The following is a 23,513-nucleotide window of genomic DNA, read 5'->3' as shown; positions in this document are numbered from 1 at the left end:
TGACTGATGATCAAGAGCGTCTTCTCAATGCTACGCACTTTTCTCAACGAATCGAGGAGTATTCGAAGATGCTCGAGTCGATCATGTACTTGAACCACCATCACCACGCTCAGTTGGTCAAGTTTAAGTCCATAACGATACAAGTTGCGAATCTTTTGTTCTGAATTGATTCGAAATATCTCTTCATAAATGTTAGTTGAATTCTTCGAAGCACTGCGCATCAGGATGTTATTAGTTTGATTGCGGATTGTAAACGGTTTTATCATAAACTTTAAGGTATTTTTTTCTGCTTTCTTGGCCTCTAGGTAGGCTTTTGCATTATCTCGACATTTAATGTGTTTATGTTCCACCGCCACGTAATTTCCTATCTCGTGATATGGAGTGTCCGAGCATTGAGGTTCTAATTGTAACAGAATGTATAAGTTTAAAATCACATACGTCAACAAAACCGCCATACATAGCCAGCAATACTCCCTCCTCATTCGACGCATTTGTATTGTTCTTCGTCTCTTATGCAATCAAACTTATAACTACATCACCGTTCATAGTCAGCCTTTACAATTATCTATTTCTTCCACGGTACAGTATCTACAGATACGTAAGCTTTATGTTATGACAATAACAAATGCTGACATTGACTCACTATAACTGCTGAAAATGACTCAAGATAAATACTGAAATTGGCACAATATAACTGCTGAAATTGACTCACTATAACTGCTGAAATCATCCACTTTAACTACTGAAATGGACTTCTTGTTCAATTCAACAATGTGTGTTTCATTCTTGTACAATATTGCATATACATGTACACGTTTGTTTTGGGCTTTAAAGCAGCAGTCCACCGTATATATTCAATGCATGCTAACACAACACCAGGATAGGATGTTCATTTTGCTAAAACTATTTATTTTATGAGAAATTAATGTTATGCTTTGGAGCGCATGGAATATAATTTTAATACTATGGTTTTCAGCTTACCTACTCAAGATGCATCCTTCGTTACTGCGGCTATAGAAAATGTGCGATTATTATTTGTTATTCCTAAACATAGGAGCAAATCCTTTAGGAATATTGTTGGTCGTTAGGATTTTTCATTAAAATCTAGTTTTGCAGTAGCGTGTTTACATTAATTGTGGAGAGGGGCTTTAACAGTCTTGGTGACGTTGCTTACCCACGTGGTAATGTCTTCGTAATAAACATACATTTGTTCAATACATACATTCACCCTTAAGGGATTATACATACTGTATAAATTGTTTTTTGAAACTGTAGATAAAAGCTAGGTTATCACTGCCCGCGGGTAGTATAAAAGGTGATCGATACGTTTCACGTGCTGTTCATTTAGCCAAAATATGATCAACGGAGCAATTATTCTGTTTATTTCCCAGTAAATTGTCTCGCAGCTTTATTTAATATCGATTTTGTTAATATATATCGACTATGTCATTAAACAGGGATAAGCATCAGCGTCATGAGTGTTCGGACATGAAAAAATGAAAATAGCTAAGTAGATTAAGTTGCAGTTTGGTATCTTTATCGGCAAGTCTCGTTTCAGTGCCTCGCACACGGTGACACTGTGGGGTTCAAGTCGACAAGGCAACAAGAAAAGTGTACACCATTTGCTCATTAATTTGTCGAAGGTCGTCGAAAGCGCATCCGTGAGACGGATTCTGTACATTTTTAATTGGTTTTGACAGATCGTACACTAATTCCATATTGCGGCTTTACAGTGGCTGAAAGAACAAAAAACTTGCCAGAATTGGAACCGAAAGTTGACAAACTTATTCCACGCACCGCATAAAATGTTGTTTTATTGCAATATGCATTATTTTATACTAACCCATTTTTCAATAAACTAGTTTTGCAATTAACTTATTAACATGTACCTATTGATTCAAATCGATTTAAAACTCTGACAATAAAGTTTTAAATGTCGTATTGAAGGATTTTGTATAAAATAAGAAAGAAGTTTAAGATTCGACCAAAAACTTAAAGACAATGAAAGTCACCAAATGTATGAGTAAATGGGATCAAACAAACACATAATGTAAAAATAAAGTGATCTCAACAAATTTCAAACTTAAGCGGAGAAGACCCAGAGATGCAATAATTTTATTGCAAAACGTGTTGAAGTATGTTATTGCAAGGTATATTTCTTAACCACCCTATTTGCAATAAACTCTTTTGCAATAACTCATCCAATATGTACTTATTGATTCCAATTTATTTGAAACTATGAAAAGAAAGTATCTAATATCGTTCATAAGGATGTGTTTTTTCAAAATAAGACACAGGTGTGAGATTCCTCCAAACCATAAAAGACATTGAAAGTGATAAATTTCATACGTAAATGTGATACAACTACACACTATACGAGAAAACTCGTACCACTAGGAAGTGTTCAAGTTATGGTCAATGCCACGTTGCCTTATGGAAAGTGGCATATTGCCAACAGATATGAAATAAAGTAAAAGCACAAACAACACGGATGAAAACACTCGTGATAACGAATTGGAACGTACACAACATGTTAGTTTTAACAGTATTTCGGGTAGCTAAACATAAAACATTTAAGGTATGAATCTTTTTAGAGATTAATGAAGATATCATTTAAAAGTCTCATATTGAGGGTGCATGCACTCTTTCTTGTGAGCTTAAAGATTGTCAATTAAAATTTTTATGAATCGCCTAGCCACTTAAATAGCGACTTATCACCACCAAGGGATAAGGACGGAGTAACGAAGAAAGTACAGAAAACCAGTCTGAGGGAAAAGGACATTTATTGTAAAATGTCATGAATTAAACAAAACATCTAAATTAATCTATTAGATTTATGACTAGTTCCCTTCTACCCTGCTGGGCAAGCAAGAAACCCGCCTTATTACATATAAAGGCAGAGCATACCTGAAGGTACATAATAAAAGGCATATTTACAACTGCATCAATATGCATGACAATGTAAAAAGGCATTAGTAACAAACACACATAGAAGGTACTATGAATGAGCAAAAAAAATCTTTGTTTTTATATATATATAAATGTATTAAGCGGAGGCGGAATGGATGTACGATAATTGTTCTAGCAACTTTCTGCTTCCAGCGTTCTCTAAGACTGAGAGAAGGGCGCTTTGCTTTGTCTGCGAAAGGACGCTAAGCGCGTGGTCACGTGACTCGGACTCCGGCGCCCGATTGGCTGAGCGCTATGCAACATTAGGCAACCTATTGGCACAATTCCAATCCGCCTTGCGTCTTTACATAACTTAGAACCAAGCTCTATTCATAAAAGCTTTTATGTGTGCATAAAATTTCATAAAGAAATGCACTTGTACTAACAGATAAACATTATTGTTGATTTTTGTTCCGATAATACTTTCTTCTGTTTATTGACATACTTCTGGTGTGAACGCACGTGTACCTCTGTTAGGTTTGCACCGTTATGTTTGCTTTTTTCAAATACATCTACAAATATTAAAAATAATGAAATGTGTAAAAACAGAATGAGACTATTCAAACACGAAACTAAATACTACAGTTTGAGGTCACCAAAATATTGCACCAGATCACCTTGCTATTAATTGGCGCGAAAAGTTGGCCATTATTGGTTGCAAGACTTAACCGATGGATTCATTTTTATTGTAGATTCTGCTTATGGAAAGCTTGATATAGATGTCGCAATGGTTGAGTAAATCTAGCGTAAGCTTTTTTCAATCAACGGTTTTCTTGACTGTGCACTTAACAATTAATCGTGCAACTTGTCAAATAACTTGCTAAATACTACATCAGGAGACATGAAGGATCAGTGTTTCTGTTTTGTTAATTGCTGTAATATTCTCTTACAGTTCTCTTGGCGTTTAAATTAAGCAAACTCTTGAAGAGGTTTAACAGGTAAACGATTTGGTTTTAATTGAAGAGAGCAATATTTGACACATTTGACCACCAGTCACGCGCGGTCCAGCGTGTTGTATCCGATTAAGTTGAAGGTTGGTACATAAACATATTTTACCAGGCAACCGCGTTATGAATTGGTATATAACACAGCATGTGATGTGGATTACTAAGAACATTGGGACAATTACATTAATTCAACGCCGCGTCTTTTTGCTGAAAGCTGTAGTGTAGAAGACTGCCGGTTATGATTGTTTATTTAATTTTAACCACTCTTTCAACAAACTTTCTAGCTTAAATAGATATAAGTTTATATATTTAAATCATTTTTTCACATGTGTGACTTGTTACAAAAGTACAACCTCTGGTTAATTCTGGATCACCCCTCGTATACTGATGCCACTTTCAAATATTACTTTACAGTTTAGAAGGAACAACTATAAAATGATGCATACCGGAAAAACAAAACAAGAAAATGCATGTACTTTTAATAGAATAGAAATCTTCATATCATTCGTCAGATGTTTCCGTTGACCAACAACATCTTATACAAATTTAACAGAATAACCGTGTCGTTATATTTAAAATCATAGTATTAGCAACTAAATGTCCTATATGTTTTTATCATACTACTTGAATTCATTGAACTCGGTGCTGTTGGTAAATCTCAAGCATATAATATGACGTGACGTGTAAAATTTAAGACATCGGAATATCAACAATCACCTTGTAGTCCGGCAGAAAAGTGACAATTTGTCACTAAACCCGACATAGAGATGTATAGTAAATGTTAAATTGTTTTTTGTTAGGGGACATGCTACTGATGAAGCATCCAAATGATGCCGGGCTGGTATCTTTGGGGTTTACGAGAAATTCAAGATGGCGTCCAAGATGGCGGCCATTTTTTGGTCTGATTTGTTTAAACAAATAGATGTGCATTATTTAATGTATTATAGTGGCATTATGATATTATTAAACATGTTTAATATTTTTGATAAAGTTAAAAATGTTTAACATAAATAAAGAAATAAAATCGTGTTTTATATAGACAAAAAAATAAAGATGGCGTCAAAAATGGCTGTCAGAATCAATATGGCTGCTCACAAATTGCTTTTAAAACCAAAATCATACCCAAATTTTCTCATACGAATAATGAATATGACCAAATAAGACAATTTAGTAGCAATAACGTGTTAAATAAGTGTTCGATTCAAAGAATTTCAATAATACATATGCAGAGTAAAGTACAAAAAGAACATATTGACCTAATCCTCACCATTGGAGAAAAGTTATATTATCTATGTATACAGTTACAGCAACTTGGTCAAAGGTATGATTTGTGTTATGAAAATACACCGAGGTCATAAATGTCATAAAGCATATTATATATCAAATGAAACATCATAAAACGTATAATTCCACATTTGTTCACCAAGGTCATGATAAAGTAACATTTTTCAAATGTCATGGTATAACATAGAATGTATTATAATTCATGTTTGGAGTTGTTGTCTTGCATAGAGTGATGTTTTAATGTAAATATTAGTTCAGTTCCCGTGTCTGTCTTTCGTACCAACAATTACATAACGCAATAAACCATTATTCTCATTCTTTTTATCCTCCTGGACAAAGAAAGTTATCTCATGGGCATGCTTTGTCTGATCATTGTTAAATTGTATTATGTCAATCTGAATCTTTTAACAAGCGCTAAATATAGTACGTGGTAGTCGCGCTTATTACATGAGCACCCAATTGTTCAACATTGGCTATCGCTTTTACATCCACATTTTATTATTTTAAGAACATTGAGTTTAGCTAAAGCAACATTTGATGCTACTGTAAAGGGTAAAAGGGTGTTCATCACATGGATTCCGATCTGGGGGTCTACATTTAATGCGTGTTTCCATAAACACGCCTATATGAGAACACGTTTCACATTTTGCATAGAATGCGTCCGTGGTTTGGCGGCAAGCTTGCTAGCAATGGCATAACCTTACCCAACTTCCCTACCCTGGTTGCCAAAAGGGTCTGTCTTTTAATATACGTTTCCCCTGTATCAGTATTTCCATAACATTCTGAGACAAATCTCCCTTCACATTTTCATTAATACAGGCTGTCATAGCGCCTAACAGTCTGCTGGAGTTTTCTGAATAAATGTTCACCTTACCGATACCAAACTACCAAGCAATCGTATTGCATCAAATCAGATGTTCTCAGTGACACCTAGTATAATAGTTTGTGGTGGTACAGATATGTCAGCCGTTAGATCGACACCCAGGAGACATTGTATTGTCTACCTGACCTCAACACACTTGGTTCTGAACTCCATGTATCGGACAAACATTACGTTGACATCGTATTTATTAAGATTTTGTCTTATATACGCCTTAAAGTTGTCAATATAGTCATTATCTTTCCCTCTAATGGCCAGTGAATGACACACATGACAGCAGATTCGTCTATTAATGAACATGTGATTTGGCTTGCAATGTGCCACTCACACAGTACTACTTTTATTTGGTGCTATTGTTCCTGTCACAATGTTCACAAGACTGGGTGGATGCTTGCTTTGATCCAACGGATCAATACATTCTGTCAACTTTCTCAGAATACTTGCTTTATCATTAGCATCTGCATTAATCATCGCCCGCTTTTCTCTTTTGTGTTGTTCATCAGTGTCCACTAAATTGGCACTGCTCATTTTTCTCAGATCTTCTTCCATCCTGTTGCAAAAATATGCAGGCTCAAACCCAAAACTTTGAGATTATAAGGTTGAAGCGATGAACCTGCAATTCCCTTCTTGTCATGGCTATATCTCATAAAAGTTGTTTCTATAAACATGTCTCCCCATATAGCATTCAATACCCCCGGAACTTATCTCATGACATGCTCATCCTTTAATAATTTGTCTTGTGCGCGTGAATGCATGTTTTCCATAGACCTTAGATGCCGTATCACGAGTAGTTTTATCGTGAAGCAGCAAGATAAATGGTAACATGAACTTAGCTGATGCCAAGTGCAGCGGCAAATCGCCTTCTCTTTTTGCTCGAACATGCATCATCATAAGAAATAATGCCTTCATCAAACAATCAACCCACAATTAAGACGGTACATAGTATGCTGTTAAGATACATTTCTAGATCATCAAATGTCTGAAAATTATTCTCAGTGAATACCTTGCGCAACAATTCCTTTGTCACTATTCGAAATGCCCATACATTCTGTCGACATTTTTCCCATTTAGGAGTTTGGAAATTCCAGCAGTTGTTAACTCGTGCAGCTCTTCCAACCAATTATTTGCCATAAGCGTTCCTACTGACCCCACAAGCAATGTTAAAACACGTTTCACTCATCAAATTGAAGTAACGTTGGTAAACTGTTATTTAATGTATTTGAAACAAAATTAAGAATTATAATTAATCCATTTGCGTAGTCCATTCTTATCCTATGTAAATCAAACGGCTGTAAACCATTTGTCGTTAACAAATATGTGTACATGATGTTCGCACCTCGTGTTTTATGCAGTACTTTCGTATGTTAATTACTTGTCTTAGTTTCCTTGAAAGTAATCTCTTCTTGTTTAGGTTAAATAACACAGTAAAGGGCTTTTAGTGGATAATATTGAATGGTCTTTACAAAATATCATTCAGAAATACAATTATTTTACGTTGTATAACATGAAATTTCGATTCAATGTAGTGGCAATCGACTTTTAACTGCAATTATTTGCAAAAGCGACCATATTTGCAACCATCTTCCTATAATCTGGAATTTGATTTCGATTGATTCACTTTAAAAACATAAATCATCATAACATTATTCTATTTTAGTCTAAACAGATCCAAAGTAATGAATTAAGTCATGATTAAATCACCATACACGTTAAAATGCTGAAAATGGTGGCCAGCTTGGACGCCACCTTAGATTTCTCAAAACCCTCAAACATACCAGCCCGGCATCATTTGGATTCTTCATCAGTAACATGTTCCCTTACATAAAACACTTTTACATTAAGTATACACCACAATGTCGGGTATATGTCATTTTCTGCAAGACTAGTGCGGCACATTTGCAAACAAAGAGTGAAGTTTCGGCACAATGAATATTCGCTTGCATCGCAACACTTAACAGCATTTTCGTTCATGAGATAATTATGAACTTAAGTATATATGATCTAATTTCTATTGTTCAAAGCATTTACAACGCTTATTAAAAACAATTACAACATAATTCATGAAGAAGTACCAAAAGAACATAAACGATATTGTATTTAATTGCAAATAATTTTCTGATGTATAGCCAAAAACTGGTTCATGTACACAAGACATGTACACTGTTGGGAATAACCCATTAACTTGTAAGTTGCAAATTCTTTCAGTTCGCACAAAGTAATAAGTGGCGACAAATTTCGCTTTGATTGAATGTTTGTGTGAACGAGGTCTCGAAAATACAGTTTAAGCGGTAGGTATCGTCCTTGATTAGGCTGTGCGGACCGCACAGGCTTATTTGTTACAAAACTTTACTTATGCATTATGACCCGTTTTCACAGAGCGCGTCTTATATCTATGTTTGTCGACAGCTTTTACCTGTCTATATTGCTTATAGTTAAATGTTGAAGGTGTAAAAGGACCTTTATTTGTACAAGTTTAAAATTATACTTATCAAACGTGGCTTATGGGGCCATTTAGTTATTGAATATAAATGGTTAAGTTGGTAAGATATCCCTCAAGCTATTGCTGATATTCTTTCTCTCCGGAAATCAGTAATTTGCTACAAAGTATGTATACAATTTTTTAAGTACGACTTCGAAATTGAGAATACAAGCGTTTAAGCGTTATTTTTCTTTACTTCGGTTGAACTTATATCGATGGTAGTTGAGATCTAAAAAACAATCCGAATACATAACCGGATTTTGAATGAAAAAAAAACACTGGTATACAAATGACCTTTGTGTTCAATCGTTTCTAACAAAGATATATAAAAAATTATTGATGAGTCATTCAAATATGGGAAATGCAAGTTATAAGTTTGAATAAAGTCCCTCAAGCAAATCCTTAGAAACAAGCATACCGAAGAACGTAATGTGCTAATAAAGTGTATATGCAAATGCCTAAATTTAACTGGCCCTTAATCTTGACAAATTTCAAACTCACGTTACAAACTTGGCATATGCGGTCCTTTCAATATGGGGTATACCGATTTATGGTGGAATATAATCCATCGTCATTCCTGAGAAACTATCTCTTAACATCTTTTTTTTACTTGCCTTCATAATGCATATGCAAATAAATAAGTTTAAAACGGTCCCATATTCGACGAATTGCGAACAAGAGTTGCCAAACTCGGCGTATGGATTCATTGAATATGGAAAATACGAGTTATAAGTTGGAATTAAAACAGTTTAGACATTCATAAGAAACTTGCTTACGTAACAAAACGGTAATCGGCGCGAGTACAAAAGCTTGTCTTTTCTTCAAAACGTCGAGCTGAAAATGAAGATATATGCAAAGTGCGCTTCTGTTGCGTGTTATTATAAAAATGTCACACACTCGACTTGATAAGCGAGAATAACGTTCAAAGTGAACGTTTATTAGAGTCCGAACATTTCACACACTTCATATGAAAATGTTTTTACGATTCAGCCGAAAATTTCACACAATTCATCCGAACATTTCACACAGTTCATCAGAACATTTTACGTGGCTCATCAAAACATTTCACACCGTTCATCCGAACATTTTACGTGGCTCATCACAACATTTCACACAGCTCATCAGAACATTTTACGTGGCTCATCACAACATTTCACACAGTTCATCCGAACATTTCACATAGTTCATCCGAACATTTCACACAGTTTATCTGAACATTTCACATGGTTCATCCGAACATTTCACACAGTTCATCCGACCATTTCACAAAGTTCATCCGCACATTTCACACGACTCATCCGAACATTTACACAGTTTCATCCGAACATTTCACTCAGTTCATCCGAACATTTCACTCAATTCATCCGAACATTTCACATAGTTCATCAGAGTTCAACACTTTGCCGACACCGACACCGTTTTCCATGCTAATAAAGTCCTGGATGTTGTTCTCACTCTCTGAAATAAGGACAGAAAAACGGATAAAAATTGTTATAATACATATACTAGTATCAGTGAATATTGTCAGGCTTAAAAAATCTATAACATAACCTGTTCACATTTCGCACATTAAATTTCCATATTTAAGGATTTAGTATACAAATATTATAGGCACTGGCAGGGTAAAGTTAATTGTGTATGCCGAAAGCCGAAGTTCATATCACTCTTTGAGGTGGTAATATTAAAGATGAATGCGATATTTTTTACGATACCAAACTATCATGCTATATTAAAATTACAAAAACCTCGAACGTGCAGATTTTATATGAAAGAAGCGCTTATCAAAACTGATTTGTTGTATACAGTTAATAAGCGCCTACTGACAATTAGCTCAAACTGAACTTTCGGAGACCGGTGGTACTTCTTTTATCCGCACACGATCTGAATATATTTCTTTCAAAGGTAATGGCATATTAAAATTCTGAAGGAATGGTATATAGAAATTAAACAGGGAAAAGTATGTGAGGTATAAAAATAATTATTAACCCCTAGAAGAGTAAAGTCCGCCTGCCTTTCGGCCTTGAAAACATTATCCTGCTCTGGGCGCTGTATTTACCATGCCCCTCAACTGCTTATGACATTTATATATTAAACCGCACTTGATTTTGCCATCATAAAACGCCATTTTGCTACATCCATCCCAGCATAATTTTAACAACACATAAATAGTAAGTAATTCCTCCAGTGAAATACTCACACCCATTAACTGTATATTCCATTTATAGGGCCTCTTTCTTGAAAAACTGGGCTTAAAGGGGCCATTTCACGTTTTGGTAAATTGAAAAATTAAAAAAAATCAGATTCGCAAATGTTCGTTGTAGATATGATATTTGTGAGGAAACAATAATACTTAACATTTACCATGAACTAAAATATCCATTATATTCATTTATATTCAAAAACCTGAAAATTATTAAGCCTTGCAGCGCGAAACGATTGAATAATTTGAAAAGTAATTTTGTTGGCGTTATATTCTGTGATATGACGAGAATTGCTTGTATAAGGTATAAAAAAAATCATTGATTGTATGAGTACGGATGGCCGAGAGGTCTAATCGACAGACTTTTACTACAGGGGTCAGTGGTTCGAGTCCAGTGGAGGGTTACTTTTTTTCTTTCTTTGATTTTATTATTGTTTTTTACTGGAGATTTTTAGATCCAATTTTTGCATTTATCAATATAAAGTATTTACTGACAAACTTAAATACATGCCAAAATCTGTGAAAATGCCCCTTAAATGCATGTGCGTAAAGTGGCATCCGAGATAAGCCTGTGCAATCCACGAAGGCTAATCAGGGACAACTATTTCCGCCTAGACTCGATTTTCTGTACAGGAGACTTCCTGTAAACAAAACATTCTTTTATAGCGGCCGACACTTTAAGATTATGCATTGAGACCAATTTTCCAAGAACGAGGCACTATATATCGATATTGCAAAGGAAAACCCCACATGTACATGTATACCATTTGTTCGTATACATGGGTAGCAGGGAGGAGGTTTTTTCCATTCGCCATTCTCTGTAAGCATATGGGACCTGTCCGAGGCAAATGTCTGCAGGAACAATTCTGCTTCAATCAGTCGGAATCGCCTACCAGAGAAAACAGCACAATATAGACAATGCACAAATACATCTTAAAAATAATAAAGAGCATTGACCTTGAGAAACTGTACCTTAGACTTATGTAACTCGAGATTTGAGATAACATCGGTACTTTTCACTACAAGCTATAAATTAAACCAAATGAGTAGAGGACAACTAATAAATGTTACCTAATAATATTGGCACGTCTGAACCTTGCCTTTTTAGAGGTAATTTCGGCATAGATGTCTAACCCAGTTTGTTTGTTTTTGCATTTATTGGAATGTTCGCATTTGTTAAAAAGACTAAGCAAAATAGAAAAATTTCGGTCTTGTCTTCAAAAAATGCAGAATTTTCATTTAAAAAACTTTATGTAAATCTGTGTTGCTTAGTATAAAGTAAAAGGTGTGCGCAATTGAGTAATCCCCACTATCTAAAATTTGTGACACCGGGGAGGGGCCAGTTTTGACCCCAGGGGCATATAATGAACAAACTTTGCAGTTTCGTAACTTTCTGTCAAGCGGCTAAGGATATGTCGTTTGACGGACAAGTACACGGACGTATGTCCAGACGAAACGACGGCCATCACAATAAAACAATAGCTCATCATGAGAACTTTGTGCTCAGGTGAGCGAAAATAGGCGTGCGTACCTATGAAATTCCGGTTTGAACGCTGCGCAGGGTCGGATGGAACATCTGAAGTAGTCGCAAAATGAAGTAGGGAACGCTAGTCGCGAATCTAGGTCATACACGAAGGAGCCTTGGTGTGATATGTGAATGAATATCACGTGATAATCCTGGCGCAAAACATAAACCATCAACATGATGTGTTACATCATGCAAATATTCATATAATTATAATTTATTTTACACTAAAAACTAAAGATGCATAACAAAATAATCTTTTCAAAGCGAAAAATGATAAGTTGTATGTCCTATTACAGCAATCCTTTTGAATTACATTTTAGATGCTATTTAAATGTAAGTTGCAAGTATGCAGTTTTAAAGTTTAATAAAATAAGCATTTATCAAGTATTTAAGATAAAAAATACAACCAAGTATTATTATGTTCACATAGAAACACCATACCCACACAACGACACCATCTTCGCTGGAGCTAGCTTTTTGCAGCCACAATGGAATCTGTTAACAAACAAAACGCCGATTGAGCAAACAGCATGGATGTGGTGAGATCAAATTTCAGTTACCTGTAAAAATTGTAACGCTTAATAGTAACGTTAAAATAATTATAAGTGTCTATAGGAATATAGCAGGGCGACATTATAAGCTGTCTTAGTTTAAGAAAACCGGCTAATCCCACATGTGTTCAAGTGTTTTATATTATCTTCGAAAGGGGCCTGTCAAGCCGAATGGCTTTGCCACAAAGGTTGCATGGCATTGTAGAAAACTGTTAGAGCGGAGTGTGGTGTCACGAAACATGAAATCACAACAAAATTAGTATGATAACCAAGACGGGGCGTTTTAGTCGTTGCCACGCATTGCTGGCGAATGTAAAGCGCGCTCAACGATGGTATGAAAAAAAATGACGTCGTGAGAGCGCCACGATATCACCGCCGCCGTATGACTGGGGTTTACTAGAGGAACGAAAAAGTCAAAAGTTGGTAACAAAGCATTTGGAAATAAAAAAGTGCCTAAACAATATTGTCCTCTACTCCGTTATAATCGCATATGTTTTCTTTCATCTCTTCTCCACTCCGTTATCATTGCATATTGTTTTCTTTCATCTCAAATTCAATGAACAGTAGTCGACCAAGTACAAGAAAACCAGACGTGGCAAAAAAAACTTTGTACCACCGCATACCTGCCTGTCCTTGTTGGAGATGAACACACAGTAGCATCTGCAGAGTTCCCCATGCCTTTTGACCTTCACGGCGTTGCACAGATGCCACACGTTCTCCTCACTGCAATACACATGGGTTGGAAGGCCAACAATGATTTTTTTGTTTACAGTAAAGTCTCTAACACAATTGAAAATGGGACTTCTAAATGTTTTTATTGTGTTTACTTAAAAGATATCAGACATTATTGGCGAAAACTAAGTGTGATACATGGTAAATGATGCGCGCTAAACGTTGACCGTCATTCATGATTCTCTGTGATTGGCACAGAGGATTCAAACTACAGATAGTGACCTACATCTGTCAACATGGATAAGGGAAATTATAAAATGGAAACAGTGAAATCATTCATTATGTCTGAAATGGTTTTGTCCCTCGTTTTCTCTATTCAACAACTTATATTAATACCGTAATTAATTTGGTTATTAATGTAAAACGATTTGACATATTATACCCGCTTCAATAAAGATGCTGCCTGACTGAAATATTTCAAAACTCCATGCAACATTGAATGATTCTTTGTTATTTAATTCAACATTAATTTAGAATTAACTGAATACGATAGCGTGTAGCAAACATGATTGATGACTTAAAATGGAAGACCGAACATACATGTTTGCATCGGTTAAAAGAATAACGTTCGGTGTGTTAAGTAGAGAGAAAAAAAGCTTAAAATTTAAATCATTATAAACGTGTAAATTTAAAACAGAGGTCATGTTCAATGATACTTTCATAATGAATATCTGAGTAAAATGTGTTGTTTTTACCTTTCGATATCCAACGCTATTGAGCGTCTATACCGTCCGATAAACAAGTCAACATCTGTCAGTATAATGAAAACATTAAAGTGACACACGTTTTCAAGAGTGTAAATTCTAAAAAAAAGAAGGAAATATAAGATAAGTTCGTGGATTTTTATTGTTCTTGTGAACTGGCTTAAGCCTTCAAATCTGTGAAAAATATCGCATGAAAAAAACAAACATGAGGAAAACTATCACGAGGCGACTTTCTTTTGGAAAGGGTGGCGAACTGGATGAATTTAAAGAACTATTCTATGGGGATGTTGCTCATTGTAGGACACATTTATAGATTTATTAAACACGTACTAAACGATATACTATATGTTTTTTATTAAGGGTCACCACGGAGTGTATATTGATATATTGGTAATGTAGAGTCCGTGGGGTCACTTAACTCCTAAATTGGGATACGAAAGAACATCTTGATCTAAGTAGCTACCATTTGTCATTTAGTTCAAATTCTGCATGGAGATCATATATGTTTTCCCTCAAGATCTACGGACCCAGCACAACTGCTATGTGTCAGCGGCATTGGTGCTAAGTAGGAGATAATAATCGTTGCTAAGGTCTTTGTTTTACTTAAATTTTATTATGATAAATATCGTAAACATTTTATTTACACACATTTTAACTGCTTCGGTGTACATATTGTGTTATTATGAACTAAACAAACATCAACCTAAGTTAAACCAAAAATAAGCTTGGTAAACATTACATTACACGCACATAAATTAATACTAATAATCGCCTACACTGCACTACAGAGGAGTACAGTAGATGTATCGATGAATCGATACATATTGAATGAAATGTTTGCGCACATACATTTATTAAGCGTTCGGTTTTTATAAGTAAACATGTATAATCTTCATTAAAAACAAAACACGTACCAGTAACAGTTGGTGTAAATAATATCCTCGACATCTGAAAAAAGGTTACGACTGTCATCGTCCGTCATGATTTCCTTTTTTCTATTTTCGGTTTCGTTTTACCCGATACCTTAAAATGAAATCATTTCATAATTATATAAAAATTTTGTAATTATGGAAATTACTTATTATTAAAAGCATTCATATTTCTTATTAAGTGTAAAAATACAAATGAAATTAATTTTTATAGTCGTTAAGTGTTGATATTGTTGTTGTTGTTGTAAAGAGGTAAGGATCATGTGACTATTCAAAATGGCTGCACCCAGACGGCTTGGCAATTTGGTTTCTAATAAAACGGTTTTCTTTTGCTGTGATTTGCAAGAGAGATTTCGAGATGCCATCCTTCATTTCCAAGACATATTAGTGGTCGCAAATAGACTGGTAAAGTGTTATCATGCAAAACACCAAAAAACTGCTGAAAGTTAAAACCGATTTATTAGCCTTTTTGGGGTCGATTAATTAATGCTTATTGAGATAATTCTCGTCGGTTTCCTACAAAGAAGCCGGACTTGAGAATGCTGCCAGAGTGGTGATCAAGTCCTAGGCAGACACCATAGTGATTTTTTTTTCAGAAAAGTTTATTTTTCGTTATAATTTGATTATTTATCATTAAAAATGATGTTTTCACTAATTAATTTCAAAGCCACATGCTAACCACCTGTGGAAGAAGGTCATACAGTCCTGTTTTTAGGGTGTTTGTCCCAGTGTACCGATTTGACACAATTTGTCCCGACATAAGTACAAAACAACATAATGTCTTATAAGGTCACAATAGCATTCGCTATTCAAGGGTTGTCTGACTTAAGTTACTATCGCTTATCCCTTTATTGCCCCCTAATTAACAAACCATAAGGGCTGCAACTGGTACCCGAAATATCCAATGATATCGGATCCAACTTCAGATTCGCGGGTACGGATCCACCCCTGAATATTTCGGTTCAGAATATTTATTTTCATAGTTGTATGTTACCTAGCGCTTTATTCAAGAGTATTGTTTTTTATACAGACTGTTTCTGTTTAAAAGATACAAGATACGTATAATAGTCGATATTTATTAACGTATGACAGTCAAATACCAGATCAATCGAGATCCTTCAGCTTTTATTATATAATAGTTTCGTTTGACATTACGTAATGAGCACCTTAAGCACAACTAATTCGAAATCATGGAGGATTTACACATTACTTATCCTTATTGTCTTTCTGAGTTGTATTAAAAACAACTGTAGTGGATCCAGTGTGGCTGGAATGTTATTCAGGTACCAGGGTTTTTTTTCCTTCTTTGGGACCCGCCGAAAATCGGCCCTTTCCCCTCGGTTTTTTTTTCCCCTCAGCTGGTAAATTTTCCCCTAGATTTCATTTTCCCCTTAAAAAAAAAAAAAAAAAAAATTTTTTTTTTTTTTTTTTTTTTTTAACTTTAAATATATAAGTTAACCTGATCCCCTGTATAAACTAGAAAAATCTTGCATAATTAAATTATCTGTTGCCTTGAATTTGTTTTAAAAACAGTAAAATATGTTAAATTGATTATTTTAGACTTTGCTTATTTTCCCCAAAATCCAGCTTTTCGCACAATTTTTTTCCCCAAAATTCGACGTTTCGCGCGATTTTTTTCCCCTCAAAAAAGGCCAGGCCCTTTCCCCAAAATCAGATAAAAACCCCTGGGTACATTTTGCATAATTTCGCGACCTGTCAAATTGTGTTCCTGCAATAATGCTGCATAATGTATTGTCTTGAAAGCATAGTTCGTCATATACTAAGTTTAAATGCTATCTTGTGATGCAAGGAACCTCAGTGCCCAGTGAAAGAATCTTCTCCACAGCAGGAGACCTCGTCAGTGCTCATAGGGCTTGCCTGGACCCGGACTATATTTAATATGTTAATTTTTGTGAAAACAAACATGAAACTGTATAAACAGTGAAAAGTGTATGTTAAAGAGCAAACTATTGAGTAAATAAGTGTTAAGGTTTCGTTTTATTTTGACATTGCTACAATGTTAAACGAGAAATTTGTTATGTTTTTTGTTAATGAATGTTTAATGTTTTTTAATCAAATTATACTTCTAAAACAGTGATTTCTTTAATTTAGACAGCAAATTCTAATTTTCTCTTATCTTAGGGATCCGGATCCAAAAAACGGGAAGAAACCATATTTGGATTCGGATTCGGATCCGAACAAATGTTTTGGATTCGTTGCAGCCCTACAAACCTTATCTACTAGTCAAGTGATCCAGTGTTGGTTTTTTACACCTTATCAGTGCTCTATCTGCAAATTATTGATTTTATCTGGCATATATGCCATGGTGTTTATATGATAGGGCTCGCTAATTGCTAGCGATAGATGCATCATAGTGAATTAAAAGCCGACTGCATTTGTATTTCTTGGCCCAAATCAAGTCCAAAGATTCTATTACGTGGTATTCTGTGTATTATACCAGCTGAGGCTAGAAAACCTGTCAAAACGCCAGTATTGCATATCAAACAAATTGAGCGCTGACCGATACATATTGAAGTTTGATATAAATTTACTTTCGTTTTTGACTGATTTTCAGAAAATAATATGTACATATTGCTTCAATCTAAATTAAGAGTTAATTGATGATTGGTTGAAAAAAAACAGTGCTCGATGTGTGCACATCGAATTGAACAATTAGGCATGCCTCTGTCCCAAATTGAAGTCTTGCCTTACATTTCACGTTATGGATTCATCCGCATAGTGCACATGTGTGTTTACTTACGGAAAATGGAGAACATCTGTGTTCATGAAATTCATAAACACATTTATCACCAATATTTGCCAGAAATTATGAGGTTTTGTAAGTAATATACGGATTATTGCATGACTACAGTAAAGGTGGCATAATTGATCGTTTAGGTGTCCCGCTTATTGGTCAAACGTCCCAACATTTTTAATGGAATGTCCCGATTTGGACCTGAAAATTTCTGGCATGTATGTAGAAGGTGACACTTATCTTGATCACAGGTATTAGGCGCGTGGCCAAGTCACTTTTACACTATCAATATGTAATAAAGCAACTTTTTTCATCAAAAAAAAAAAGAAAAAATTCTGATATGATATATATTATATCAGATTTTTTTTCAATTTTTTTTTCAATTTTTTTATAATATATCAGATTTTTTTTTTTCAATTTTTTTTTTTTTATGAAAACAGTTGTTTTATAGATATTGATAGTGTTAAAGTGACTTGGCCACGCGCCCAATACCTGTGATCTTGATTATATTATCTTCATGTAGAATCAAAGGCATGCCCATTTTTGTTTGCAGCTCCAAGGGGCCAAAATTCTGGATATTCCTGTGATTGTTACCGAGCAAGTAAGGATGACTTATATTCTTGTACAGAAAATTTTTGTGAAACTGTTGCTCATACTGCACTTACAGTGTGTTGTAAATTTTATTATATTTAAATATAGTAAATCTTATGCAGTAAATCTTATGCCTAAATTAAGAAAACCGCTCACATTTAAGGAATCAAACATAATTCCAAATACCAGTACGTAATTTATTTGTTTAACTTATGGAAACAGAAAAAGTATCACTGTATACATTTGAAGTGGTAATAATTTTGATACATTTGTTTCTAATGTTCATAAGTTATTCTATTTCATGTAGTGAGTGACTGTGTTCAACCTTAATTGTAACATGTTTTTACTTAGTACCCTAAAGGACTTGGAAATACTGTACCTGAACTGGACATATCTCATGCAGTTGGAGTGTTTGATAAGACCAAGTTCAGTATGGTTATACCGAGCGTGGAAGAAAAACTGAAGACTCTGTGTGAAGGCAGTGTGCAGCATGCAGTCCTCTTTGGAATTGAAGTGGGTGAAATATGTAAAATATTAAGTAAAATCTTTGGAGTCTTTATTTCATGCATCCTATATGTTCTTGTTCAGTTCATAGTCATGCTCAATAAAAGTAGGATTTTTGAATGGCCTTGGCATGATCTACTTCTACTTAACCCTTTGCATGCTGGGTAATTTGTCTTCTGCTAAAATGTCGTCTGCTGAATTTCTAAAATTAGCATTTTCTTCAATTTTTTTCAAAGAATACTACCAGAATAGAAAACAGTTTGGATCCTGATGAGACGCCACGTTTTGTGGCGTCTCATCAGGATCCAAACTGTATGCAAAGGCCTTCAAAATTCGGTTCCCACACTGAAAGGGTTATAGGCATAGAGTGATTGGCTGGTCAGTTTGTTCTTCCATCTGTACAAGGTGAACTCTAAATGAAATATTTTTAAGAGATCAATAAAGCTTTGATTTTATTTGGTTAACCTTGGTTAACCTACAATAATGTGTTTTGTCTAACATCAATACTGCTAACTTCAAAGCTTCAAGTTTTCAAGCCTTCATGACTAATTTACACATGGTCTTATATACATAAATATTGATTTGTATATTATCAGTATAAACAATCATTAAAAGTGTAGCATAGAAAACAAAACAGACTTAATAGTTCAGTTATTTAAGCTGTTTTAAAAGACTGGAGATGAGTCAATCTTTAATGATTTTTTCCAATTAATTCAAATTATTATGTTTATAAGTTATATAGGTTTTTTGTTTTTATAAAGATACACACAGTTTTATTTGTTTTGTGGAAGTGGTTTACACACTGTCATGTTTGGTATGCGGTGAACTACTTATAAACATGTTAGATTGGAAAATATAATTGTATAAAAAAAAAAAATTATTTTATTACATGTTATAATTTCCCTAAATAGGTATGTGTTAAGCAATCAAAGAGCTATCAACTGTGAACTTTGTATTTTCATGTTCTATATTTAGACACATGTGTGTGTGCAGCAAACCGTAATTGACCTAATGGAGCGTGGTATTGATGTCCATGTGGTCGCGGACGCATGCTCATCCAGAAGTATGATGGACAGGCAGTTTGCATACGAGGTAAGTGGTGGATCCACTCAGGTTTGAATGTGTCTATTTAATGTAGGAAAAAGATTGTTGCTCAAGGTATTTATAAAATATTGTCAAAATTATTTTTGGAAAAGCTCAATATGGCAGTCACTCTGATAAAATGTCTTTTTGTGTGTGCGTTAGAACTTGTGGGGAGTGGGGACTGTAAATTTGTCATTCATCATGAAATTTTAAATTAATTTGCCACATATAACTTCCATCATAAATTGATTACTTGTAGAAAAGACTCCTTACCTCAAAGTTCAAGGTCATACTAGGAGGTCAAATGTAAAAATTGGCCTAAAAAACTTTTTAGGACTGTACCTTTGTTATTGTCCCCTACCGGTTTCACCGGAGAGGACTTATGGTTTGCGCTCTGTGTGTCAGTCAGTCAGTCCGTCAGCATATGAGTCTGTCACCTGTTTTCTGGATCCTGCAATAACTTTCTTAATATTTTTTTCATGAAACTTGAAACATGGATAGATGGCAATATGGACATTATTCACGTCCTTTCATTTTGTTCCGAAGTCAAAAATTCTAGTTTGCTATGGCAACAAATAAAAATAAATAATTAATAAAAATATTTCTTACAATGGTGGAGCTGGTAGGGGACATTATATTGCTTGGCAATAGTTTGTTTAAACTGCAATTTTAAGCTGACTTACCATAAATGATCACAATGAAAAGATGACATGAAGTGTGTAACACAGGCCCCCAACTCTTAAGGTCAAGAATCCATATACAGGTCAAAAGTCAATTTTGGCGGTTTAAACAATTGTTCAGACCTATACTTCATCATTCATCATGCACTTTTACCACAAATGACAATCATAAAAAGATGTGTGACTCCTGCAATAACCTTTGTTTTTCTTTTCAGGTCAAGGTCACATTAAGAAGTAAATTGTTCATTTTGGCTGTAAACTAGCTTGTCCAGACTGTGAATTTGTCATTCATTATCCAGTTATAAGATAATTTAATAATTATGTCCACCATGAGTATGCGAGTGTTGACTGTGAAATATTTCTCCCTACCTCAGTCAAACTTATTAAGGTCAAACTTAAATATTAAAGGTTAAATTGGCCATACAACAGCTTGTGAAGAAGGTAACGTCATCATCTGATTTGTAAGTGCTTGACCATTAATTTCCACCTTGTTGAGACTGTTTGACATGTGTTACAAGTGTCATCGTACCTGAAAAGTCAAGGACACACATAAAGGTCAAAGGTTAAATTTGGCTATGAACAGCTCATCAAAAAAGTGACTTTTTCATTTATCATTAATTGTAAGATAATTTACCAACAATATTAACCATGTGGAGAAGGTGTGTCACACCTTGGTCAAAGGTCACGGTCACACTTAAGGCCTAAGTTTGAACATATTTATGGTTCTGTTGTTAAATTAGTACAAACATTATTGACAAAGGACTGCACATTTTGCCAATAGGCATCTTGTTCTTAAAGGAATGCATTTTTATGAATAGCTGAATAAAAAAGGTGAATGCACTTGAAGCTTTAACCCTTTGCATGCTGGGTAAGTTGTCTTCTGCTAAAATGTCGTCTGCTGAATTTCTAAAATTAGCATTTTCTTCGATTTTTTTCAAAGAATACTATCAGAATACCAAACAGTTTGGATCCTGATGAGACGCCACGTTCTGTGGCGTCTCATCAGGATCCAAACTGTTTGCAAAGGCCTTCAAAATTCGGTTCCCACACTCAAAGGGTTAAATAAGTAAAAGGTCTTACAAGGAATTATCAAATATTAACAACTTTTTTGTTGCATCAAGTGCAATTCCTTGTAATTGCATGTCATTCTCTAGACCTGGACACAATAAATGCAGTTTACTAAATTTCTTTTTAACTGCGCAAGATGATAAGTCAATTTCAACTTTTCCAGCGTTTCCGCAGTATTGGGGCCACTGTGACCACCAGTGAGGCCCTGCTTCTACAACTTGTCGGCGACAAAGACCATGCCAGTTTCAAGGCCATCCAGGGCTTCATAAAGGTTAGCGCACCAACTTCCGGTTTGGTGAAACTTTGAAAAGTGACATTCATGGGCTTACAGACTGTTAGTCTTGCATTCTGGATTTGTTTCCTATCAGTAAACCTGCATTTTCTTAATCATTTAAGTTGAAGTTTGATGCCAGGACCTAAATACTTTAAGCATTTTTAAAATTTGTACTTAAAAAAGGAATATGTTTTTTTTATGCTCCCAAAGGATGGCATATAGTGATCGGCAGCCCGTCTGTCTGTCCGTCCTTCCGTCACACTTTGCGTTTAGGTTTCGCGTATAGGTTTCGAAAAATGCTCATAACTTCTATGTCCCTTTACATAGCAACTTGATATTTAGCATGCATGTGTATCTCATGGAGCTGCACATTTTGAGTGGTGAAAGGTGAAGGTCAAAGTCATTCTTCAAGGTCAAAGGTAAAAAAAAGGATGTATCAAAGCGGCGCAATAGGGGGCTTTGTGTTTCTGACAAACACATCTCTTGTCTTTTATAAAATACAATTTTTCACAAATATCTATTGTTCATTACATTATCCTATACACTAGGAGTTTCACTGGCATTGTCATGTTTTGAAGTGAGTTAATTTTACTAATTTTACAATAAATGAAATAAATTCACCAGCTTGTCCGTCCCATTTGAAACAATTATCATAAAGCAGTAATTATAATACTGAGTATCTGATGTTTTTGTGAGACAACACTTTGTGGACATGTAAAATTATATTCTTCCTGTTTAATATATTTTATTTTCTCTCTTATTTCCATAATGTGTTGGCTTATAATCTGGTAAACAACTGTGGGTCTTAACAGATCAGATAGTGATCATCAATAAAAATGTATAAACCTCATTCTGGAAAAACTGGGCTTAATGCATATGAGTAAAGTTTAGTCCAAGATAAGCCTGTGTGATGCTTAGACGCCTAAAAGGGACAACACTTTGTTTTTTCATGGTTGTTGTTTTTTTAAAGTCACTTCTTACTGAAAAAATAGGCAAAAATTGTTTTCTGTGATTATCCTGTGCAGACTGCACAGGCTAACCTCGGACGACACTTAACACACATGCATTAAGTCCCCTTTTTTCCCAGAGCGCAGCATTTATGTGAATGCATTACGAATTTGAGAGACTGTGTTATGTAAGTATGCATTTCCTAGATCTTATCCCAATTTTTGTCTTATTTCTATTTAAAATAGATTGTACCGTATGTGATACATATTTAAATTAAAGTCATAATGCACATGTTTTGCTTCTTTTATTGAATTTCAAAACAATATTATAGTGTAAGGTGATTTTAAAAATGAGTCAACTTTGAAAATTCTTTGATTTTTTTCAAATGGCTAAAATTTAAATGGAAACAAAATTATATTTTAAAAAA

General features: G+C 34.7%; 2 protein-coding genes across 2 annotated transcripts; one reads left to right on the top strand and one right to left on the bottom strand.

Annotated features, from left to right (window-relative positions):
* Positions 1 to 8,144: 8,144 nt before the first annotated feature.
* Positions 8,145 to 15,327, bottom strand: LOC127842501 (protein N-terminal glutamine amidohydrolase-like). Its single transcript, XM_052372035.1, has 6 exons — positions 15,169 to 15,327; positions 13,442 to 13,541; positions 12,709 to 12,762; positions 12,271 to 12,416; positions 11,504 to 11,628; positions 8,145 to 9,997 (listed from the first exon to the last, which is right to left on the bottom strand). Exons 1-6 carry the CDS (start codon positions 15,234 to 15,236, stop codon positions 9,900 to 9,902), a joined length of 591 nt encoding a protein of 196 aa, XP_052227995.1. The 5' UTR covers positions 15,237 to 15,327; the 3' UTR covers positions 8,145 to 9,899.
* Positions 15,328 to 15,420: 93 nt separating this feature from the next.
* Positions 15,421 to 23,089, top strand: LOC127842491 (isochorismatase domain-containing protein 1-like). Its single transcript, XM_052372027.1, has 5 exons — positions 15,421 to 15,588; positions 18,492 to 18,539; positions 18,881 to 19,042; positions 20,009 to 20,125; positions 22,028 to 23,089. The coding sequence occupies exons 1-5, from the start codon at positions 15,460 to 15,462 to the stop codon at positions 22,169 to 22,171; spliced, it is 600 nt and encodes a 199-aa protein (XP_052227987.1). The 5' UTR covers positions 15,421 to 15,459; the 3' UTR covers positions 22,172 to 23,089.
* Positions 23,090 to 23,513: the final 424 nt, after the last annotated feature.

The sequence above is a fragment of the Dreissena polymorpha genome, chromosome 1 (assembly GCF_020536995.1).
Source record: "Dreissena polymorpha isolate Duluth1 chromosome 1, UMN_Dpol_1.0, whole genome shotgun sequence".
In the NCBI taxonomy this organism is placed as follows: Eukaryota; Metazoa; Mollusca; class Bivalvia; order Myida; family Dreissenidae; genus Dreissena; species Dreissena polymorpha.
This window is presented reverse-complemented; position numbering and strand designations above follow the sequence as displayed.

Coding starts and splice junctions, on each gene's coding strand:
- LOC127842501 (XM_052372035.1), bottom strand. CDS start 15,236: ATGACGGACGATGACAGTCGTAACCTTTTTTCAGATGTCGAGGATATT. Junction 11,629..12,270: donor TTCAAACCGGAATTTCATAG/GTACGCACGCCT, acceptor TTTCTCTGGTAG/GCGATTCCGACTGATTGAAG. Junction 9,998..11,503: donor CCCATGTATACGAACAAATG/GTATACATGTAC, acceptor TCCTTATTTCAG/AGAGTGAGAACAACATCCAG.
- LOC127842491 (XM_052372027.1), top strand. CDS start 15,460: ATGGCTGCACCCAGACGGCTTGGCAATTTGGTTTCTAATAAAACGGTT. Junction 18,540..18,880: donor CTGTGATTGTTACCGAGCAA/GTAAGGATGACT, acceptor GTTTTTACTTAG/TACCCTAAAGGACTTGGAAA. Junction 20,126..22,027: donor ACAGGCAGTTTGCATACGAG/GTAAGTGGTGGA, acceptor CAACTTTTCCAG/CGTTTCCGCAGTATTGGGGC.